The 7,552-nt window shown below is 63.7% G+C and overlaps 1 protein-coding gene across 1 annotated transcript in view; it reads right to left on the reverse strand.

The window, feature by feature from the left end:
* Nucleotides 1-907: 907 nt before the first annotated feature.
* AIM1L (absent in melanoma 1-like) overlaps nucleotides 908-7,552 on the reverse strand; it is a 7,957-nt gene continuing 1,312 nt past the window's right edge. Inside the window, exons 2-20 of the mRNA XM_017830998.1 lie at nucleotides 6,626-7,540; nucleotides 6,070-6,117; nucleotides 5,868-5,986; nucleotides 5,449-5,605; nucleotides 5,234-5,373; nucleotides 5,028-5,154; nucleotides 4,689-4,724; nucleotides 4,484-4,611; nucleotides 4,180-4,306; nucleotides 3,755-3,897; nucleotides 3,547-3,673; nucleotides 3,396-3,428; nucleotides 3,167-3,279; nucleotides 2,873-3,002; nucleotides 2,540-2,679; nucleotides 2,324-2,447; nucleotides 1,657-1,815; nucleotides 1,118-1,277; nucleotides 908-996 (exon numbers count right to left, since the gene is read on the reverse strand). Of these exons, the coding sequence (XP_017686487.1) occupies nucleotides 908-996; nucleotides 1,118-1,277; nucleotides 1,657-1,815; nucleotides 2,324-2,447; nucleotides 2,540-2,679; nucleotides 2,873-3,002; nucleotides 3,167-3,279; nucleotides 3,396-3,428; nucleotides 3,547-3,673; nucleotides 3,755-3,897; nucleotides 4,180-4,306; nucleotides 4,484-4,611; nucleotides 4,689-4,724; nucleotides 5,028-5,154; nucleotides 5,234-5,373; nucleotides 5,449-5,605; nucleotides 5,868-5,986; nucleotides 6,070-6,117; nucleotides 6,626-7,540 (3,015 nt within the window). The remainder of the gene's footprint in view (nucleotides 997-1,117; nucleotides 1,278-1,656; nucleotides 1,816-2,323; nucleotides 2,448-2,539; nucleotides 2,680-2,872; nucleotides 3,003-3,166; nucleotides 3,280-3,395; nucleotides 3,429-3,546; nucleotides 3,674-3,754; nucleotides 3,898-4,179; nucleotides 4,307-4,483; nucleotides 4,612-4,688; nucleotides 4,725-5,027; nucleotides 5,155-5,233; nucleotides 5,374-5,448; nucleotides 5,606-5,867; nucleotides 5,987-6,069; nucleotides 6,118-6,625; nucleotides 7,541-7,552) is intronic.

Consider the following 7,552-nt stretch of genomic DNA (forward strand, 5'->3'; position numbering starts at 1 on the left):
CCCGGGGTGATAAGTGATCGCTGTCCCCGTGCAGTGACCCCCCCCAAACTGGGGAGCCCAAGTTGGGCTCGACCTGCTCAGCTGGCCCATGCCAGCAGCCGTGTCCTCTCCCCAGCCACGAGGGCAGAGGTGCTTGTTCTGTGGATTTGTCCCTCTGGCTCTGAGTCACATCCCCGGGGAGCTCCTGCTCTCACCCAGGTGGACAAGACCTCTGTCCCAGGGACATGGAAGATGAGTGACCTGAGCCATAATCCAACCCTGCACCACAGACAGCAAATGCTGCTGGCTCCGAGCTCACCCTGGGGTATGGACACCCCCAAGCCCACAGGTTGGGTTTCTCCCTGAGTCGGAGCTCTTGGGGTACCACAGCCTCCAGTGCTCCCAGGGCACAGCTTGGCCAGCGTTTCCCATCTCAAAACCCGTGGCCACGGAGCTGCCCACGGGCACTAGAGGGCACTGGGATCCCATCCTGGCAGCAGGATTAGGCCCGGGGCTGGGGCGGGGCAAGGTGCTGAGGTGGGGAGGCAGCTGCCAGGCTGTGGACAGTGCAAGGGCAAGAAGAAAGACACCAACCACCCAGGCAGAGCTGGCCCAGATGAGAAGGGCTGTATCTTACACACGTACATAAATACAGTTCGGGGGGGATGTTGGTGGGGAGGGGGCTCTGCCGCTCTCCCGAGGGTCCCACACTGGTCATGTCCATGGAGTCCTTCATGAACCACACACAGGGCTTCCCGGGAGGGAGGCAGGGTGGTTCCCCCCCACGATGGAGGGTTGGTGGGCGTCCTTCACACCAGCAGCCGGGGCAGAGGGGTGTTTGGGGTGCGGCGTGCACGAGGTCTGAGGCCTCCTGCCCTGCTGTGGGTGTCCCCGTCCTGTCCTGTGGCACTTCTGCAGGCCCAGCCCCTCATAGCACCTGTATGTCCCAGATCTGCGTGGGTCTCTCCTCGGCCATGTCCCAAACAATGGCGTGGTCCCGGTCGTAGGTTCGGCCGCCTGCAGAGTGAGGGGGAGGTTTCAGGGGGGCAAACCACATTCCTCATGGTGGTGAAGGGGTGGGTGCCCCATTTTGGGCATCCCTGTGAAAGAGCCCCCTGTGCCAGCACCAAGGCCTCACCCTTTACATCAAGGACCATGTCCTCGAACATCTGGCTGTGGATCCGTCCCTGAGAATCCACGCTCCAGGTCTGACGTGGCATCCGGGTCTCAGACCACAGCACGGCCTTTGCACCCTTCCCAGCTGGCCCGATGACCTGCAGGCTCATGTTGGGGGCCACCTAAAAAGGGTGGTGGTGGCCAGGTCAGCCCATTCCCTCCATCACCTCCACCAGCAAAAAGGAGCAGAGCCCAGAGGGGTGTCCCTGCAAATGCTGCTGGTTCTGGGGTGGGATGTGGGATGAGCAGGACAACCCCTCAGTGAGAAGTAGGGATGGTGAGGATGACAAAACCTCTGCAGGGAAGGCAGAGACACCTTCATGTCTCCAGAGGAGACTTGGGGAGGAGAATCACCCCATCTTTGGGGGCAAGGTTGAGGTCAGACAATTAGAAGAGCTGCTGTAAACCCTAAAAGATGGCTGTGGGGTAGGGAGTACCCCAAAGAGAGTCCTGCCAGGGGCTCCCCTGGTCCCCTCCGTGGCTCTGGCTGTCACACCTGACCTGGTTTTTGATCAGCCCATCCTCGTAGTACCAGACAGAGCTGCTCTGCTCCCTCAGGCTGGAGACCACCACTCGCCCTGCCTTCATGTCCTCCACGTCGTCAGGGACCGCAAGGTAGAGCTCCAGCTCCCTACTCCTGATGCGGAAATAGATCCGTCTCTGCAAAGAGAGAAACCTTTCTTTTTGCACCCAAAAAGTCCTGCTGCCTGCACCTCAGGGACCTCACCTGGCCGGGGCCTTGGGAAGGGAGGATCCTGGACTCCACTGTCCTCCCCCCAGGAGATCCTCGCCCCTCCCCAGGGCGACGGCTGTGACCGTGACCTGTCCCTCGTAGCTGGTGCAGGCATGGCTCACCACCCCGAGATGCCATGGATTTTACAAGGCAGTTGCCCACAGGGAGTGTCTCGCCACCAAGGCAGCCACTCCCAGGGAGGGGGACAAGCATCTGAGGTGACAGCGCCAGGCTGGTGGCACCTTTCACGTGTCAGAGCTGTCAGCTCCATGCCGCTGCTCTCCAGGCTCCCCCAGCCCGCCTGGAGCAGGCTGGCAGCTCTTTAGCTCCATGTGAGCCGCCTGCCCTCGGGTTTTGGGGTTCACCTGCCCTGGGATTTTGGGGTTCACCTCGCCATGTGCCAGCGCCCTGTGCCCTCCCAAAGGTGACACTCACCTGGCGGATGGGGTAGAGGGACCCCACGTGCTGCAGCCCACTGTAGGTCAGCCAGTTGGTGATCTCAGTGCAGTCCAGCAGCCACTGCCGCCCTCGGAAGTCACCATGCTCACACAGCACCCAGCTGTGGGGACAGGATGGGACAGGACAGGTCACCCCAGGGGGGCAGGGGACACCCACTGGGTGCTGGGGGAGCGGGACCGGGGGCTCACTTACATCCCGCCTTTGACGCGCACGGACAGCACGTGGTTGTTGAAACCCTCCGCCTGGAGACTCCGCACTTCGGAGTTCAGCTCGATCTCCTTCCCCTCGAAACACTCCAGCCCGTGCAGGAAGATGGAGGGCTCCGAGAAAAACTGTGGGATGGTGGGGAGAGATGGGGTGGGAAGGGGGAAGGGGGGAAGAGTGAGCACCCCATGGGGGCAGGAGGGCTCCAGGGTTGGAGAGCCAGGACAGGGGATGCCTGTGGGAGGGGAAAAAGGTCCTCCTGGGGGGTTTATGCTGTGGGGAAGGGAAAGGAGAAGGGAAAAGGGAAAGGCTGTTACTCACCAGTGGAACCTTCCTCAAGGAGCGGATGGTGGTGGAGCAGAGGCAGCCCATGGCACTGAGCGTGGGGTACTCACCCTCGGACAGCACGTGCTGCTCCCCCGCGAAGTCCTGCCCATCAAACAGGATCCAGCTGGCAGGGAAGAGTGTGCCCAGGCTGACACGGCCATTGTGGTGGGCATCCATCCCTCCTGTGACCCCCCAGCATTCCCATCCCGCCCACCCTCTGGGGAAGCGGCTGGGGTGATGTCCCTGTTCCCATCCCAGTGGCAGCAGCGAGGCCCTGGGACACCCCACCTGCCCCCACGGACTCTGCAGGAGCGTGGGATGAAGGCGTCGGGCAAGGCTCCCTGGTCCTCCTCGAAGGCAACATGATCCCCCGAGAAGTCAGGCTCCGAGAAGAGCAGGATCTGGGAAGGGGGAGCAGAGGGGCTTGTTGAGGGGGTGCAAAGCATCGCCACCACCCCAGAGGGGACCACATCCCCCAAGGGGGGGCACATCCCCCTCCCCATCCACCGCTCCTGACCTTGGAGACGAAATGGAGGTTGTGTTCCCTGACCTGGAAGCAGACAGAGCGGGGCTGGTGGGTGTCCAGCCCGGGCCCCCGCACCAGCCCTGCGCGTGGCAGCAGCGGGGGTGCCGTGGGGGACGGGGGTGTCCCACTCCAGTGCTCCCACCTGCAGGATGGGCTGTGCCGAGGCGATGCGGCAGTCGGTGGCACCCCAGTCCTCGCAGTTGCGGTACACCCCCTTCTCCAGGATGTACTGCTCGCCCGAGTAGTTGGTGCCCCCGTAGGCCACCCACCTGCCGGGAAAAGGTGAGTGCTGGCTTGTCCCCACCCTGCCCTGTCCCCTCAGCCCCTCTCTGCCCCGTCCCTGCACTCACACGCCGCTCAGCACGTGGATGGACTGGGTGACGGTGCCGTAGCCGGCCAGCTGCGTGTCGGGGAGCGCCTCGCTCAGCTCCACACTCGGGCCCTCCTCGAAGTCCATGGCCTCAAAGAGGACCAGTGCTGGGTCAGAGAAGTCCTGCAGGGAGAAGAAGCCCCCCCCCAAGCCCCTCGGTCTGTCAGGGGAAGGGGTTGTGGGCCGGGCACACACACAGCCAGGGTCCTGCCTGGCCTCAGGAACACCAGGGAGGGTGGGAGCAGCTCCCAAATCTCTGAATTTGTGGGATCTCAGGCCATGCCCAGCTGCCTGATGCAGGTAAGAAAGGCTCCCTTTTGGGAAATGAGGGTGGGATGGGGATGCCTGGCTCTCCTTGCCCACACTGGGTCCATTCCCAAGTGATGCCACCATCCCTGCCCTCACCGTCCGTATCAGCCGAAGGGACACCAACTCCTTGCTGTAGCCACCCCACTGCCTCCAGTCCTGGTATTCCCCTTCCTCCAGCAGGTACTGGTGTCCACGGAAGCCTTCCTTCTCGTAGCCAACCCAGCTGTGGCACAGGCAGACACAAGCAGTGAGGTTTCCAGAGGATTTCCAACTCTCCCAAGTGACTCACAGCCATCCCACAGCCCTGGGCAGCTCCTCCAAGCCCTTTCCCAGGGGTGGCCATCACCTTCCCAGCCTGCTCCAGCCAGGATGCCAGCCCTGCTCACCCCGTGCCACTCACCAGCCACCCAGGACACGCAGGGAGCCCACGGTGGGCAGCCCTGGCTCGGGAAGGCGCTTCAGGTCGTAGATGTCTCGGCTGATGGTGAAGCTGCGGCCCTGGAACCCCGCAGACTCATAGATCAGCACCTGGGGACACAGTGGTGTGAGAATGGTCCCATGGATGTCCCAGCCCTCGGATCCCCAGGCACTGGCCCAGCACTCACCTGTGGCTCTCCGGGTCTCTCCACGACAGGGCAGCCCTGGAAGGAGAAGGAGCCCCAGTGAGGCTGCAGTGGCAGGAGGGGACATTGCAGGGACATGTGCTTTCCCCCATTAAAGCCTGAGCTGGTTTTTGGGTCATTTTCATTCAAGAAGCTCTTTTGGAACTTTCCTTCACCCTTAACCCTCAGGAGCTCTTTCTAGAGCCACACTTGGCACATTTTCCTCACCGAGCTCTCACTGATGTGCACCGGGAATTGCCGTGACATGCTCTCACCTGTCATGCCCAGGGCTGGATACATCCCTGGCACCCAAAGAACCACGGGCCAGCAACCAACACTCACCAGCCTGATGGGGTGCATGGAGCAGATGGATGGGTCCTTTGCTCCCCAAGCCTTTAAATTGGGGTACCCGCCCGGCTCCAAAACGTAGGGGTCATCGTCGAAGAACGGCTTGGAGTAAACCAGCCACCTGGGGAAGAGGGGGAAGGCATCACACCCGCTCACCCAGCACCCACCCGGCACCCACCCAGCCCCACAGAGCCACTCACAGCCCCGAGTGGACGATGATGGAGGCGGCAGCAAGCGCCTGCCCCCGCGTGCGGGTGTCCTCGGCCGAGTCAGTGAACTTCAGCCGGGCGCCTTCGCCGTTCTCCTCCGCGAACAGGCTGATCTCGGGGGTGCGGTAATCCTGGGGGCAGAGGGGTGTTACAGGGGCCCAGCATCCCTTGCTCGGAGGCTCTTGGGGGGAGGTCCCTGCACTCACCCTCACCACCCTCTTGAAGGAGCCGATGCGGAAGGGGCGGCTGCCCCGGGGCTGCCCGTTCTCCCCGTAGGCCGTCCAGGGGTTGTCGATCTCCACGTCCCCCTCGGCCAACACGCACTTGCGCCCGTGGAACCGCGGCTTCTCGTACATCACCCACCTGGGAGCGGGGTGGGAGCGGAGAGGGGGGGAAAACCCTGCTTTACCCACAGCCCTGTGGCCACCGGGAGGGAGCCTCGGGGCAGAGTGTGGGTGGGGACGTCCTGCCACCGCCGCGGTGCTGGATCACAGCCACGGTAAGTCACTCCTGAACCCCAGGCTGGGACCTGGCCGGCATCCCCGGCACAGGGAGCACACAAGTCCCAGCCCAGCCCTCCCTCTGTGTCCTCTCGGCGTGTCCTCGCCCTGCTGCTGTCCCCTACCCGCCTCGGATGACACGGATGGAGATGGTGTGCGAGAGCTCCCAGGACGTGGCGTCGGGGATGTCGCCCCAGATCTCCCGTTTCTGTCCCGCAAAGCCGGCATCGGAGTAGAGGATGATCTGGGAAGGGGTGACACAGAGGAGAAGTGCCATGCCATGCCCAGTTCAGCCAGCCCGGCCCGGCCCCACCACCCTCCCTGTACCTTGCCGGGTCTTGTGTTGATCTTCTCAAAGCCCTCCTTGTCCTCCTGCTGTGAAGACCCCCGGGGACAGGCATGTGAGGAGCGTGGAGGAACATGGGCTGCACCAGCCATCTCCCTGCAGCCCGAGGAAGCCGGAGCCGCAGCCTCGCGTCTGGCGTCTGCCAAACCCTCCCACCGCCCCGAGCAGCCACACCTCGAGCATTCCTGCACTGCTGGGGATCAGCCTCCTGCCTGCCCTGGACCCTCCTGTCACCCTCCCGGGACCCTCCCAGCAGCCATGGTGGCACCCTCCCATCGCTTGACCTCATAGCCTCCTGTTATCCATGATGGTATCCTCCCTTCACCCATCTGGTAATCCTCCCATCACCCATCCTGGAATCCTCCCACCACCCTTCCCATCACCCATCCCAGCACTCAGTACCCATGGCCGCTCTGATGGGAAGCCATATGTTGGGAGCAGGGAGGGATGCTCCAGGGTTCAGCCCCCATGACCTTCCCCATGTGCCCAGGAGGGCAGAGCAACCCCCCCGGGCACTGTGTTGTGGGATTCTCTCACCAGGACATCGTCGGGACACAGGGCCATGGTGCTCTCTGGCTCTTCAGTGACAGGAGGGATGGAGCCAGAACTCAGGGCTTCCAGCATGGCCATCTCAGGGCTGGAGTGGCCACCAGGGCCCAGTCCGTTGTGGTCCCCAAGTGCGGACGAGCCCATGGCCCCATCCCTGTCAGGCAGCTCGAGAAGGGCGGTGCTGGGGGACACGAAGCGGCTGTAGAGCACACTGTTGTCCAGGCGTGAGTAGGGCTTGCCTTCATCAGTTCCAGCTGCCCGGTGCTCCAAAAAGTGGGAGAGCAGCGCCATGCCCTTGAGGACATTCCCTCGGAAGAGCACGCTCTGCTCAGCCGAGCCCCCAGACATCAGTTTGGCTTTTTCATCTGCTCCCACCCCTCCCAGCATCCCCAGGAAGGAGCCCCCCTCCACCCAGCCATCGCCAGCCACCCTGTCCCTGGGCAGCCCATGGAGGGTCCTGGCCGGTGCCCGCTCCTCGGGGGTCAGGTAGGGGTTCTCAATCTCCTCCTCTTCCTCGGGGGTCTCCTCCGGCCGCCCCGCCGGGCCCCGCGCCAGCAGCTCCCGCAGGGCCTGGGGCAGGGACACGGGGGCTCGGGGGTCCACACGGTCCTCGTGGATGGGGGGCAGAGCTGCACAGCGGCTCAGCGCCGACGGCCGGGGCTGCCGGGGGGCCTTGGGGGACTTCCTCATCTCCGAGGGCTCCATGTTGCGGAGCGTGTCCACGAAGATCTCCATGTCCACCAGCAGCTCGGGGTCCTCCTCGGTCATGTCCGGGGGGCTCTCAGCTGGGGGGTCAGGGGCTGGGGGCTTGGTGGGGGGCTCTGGGGTGTTCTCAGGCTCTTGAGCTGTGCTCTGGGGGTCTCGTGTCATGTCTGGGGTGTTCTCAGGCTCTTGGGCTGTGCTCTGGGGGTCTCG

This window comes from Lepidothrix coronata, unplaced genomic scaffold (assembly GCF_001604755.1).
Source record: "Lepidothrix coronata isolate B3197 unplaced genomic scaffold, Lepidothrix_coronata-1.0 Scaffold187, whole genome shotgun sequence".
Lineage (NCBI taxonomy): Eukaryota > Metazoa > Chordata > Aves > Passeriformes > Pipridae > Lepidothrix > Lepidothrix coronata.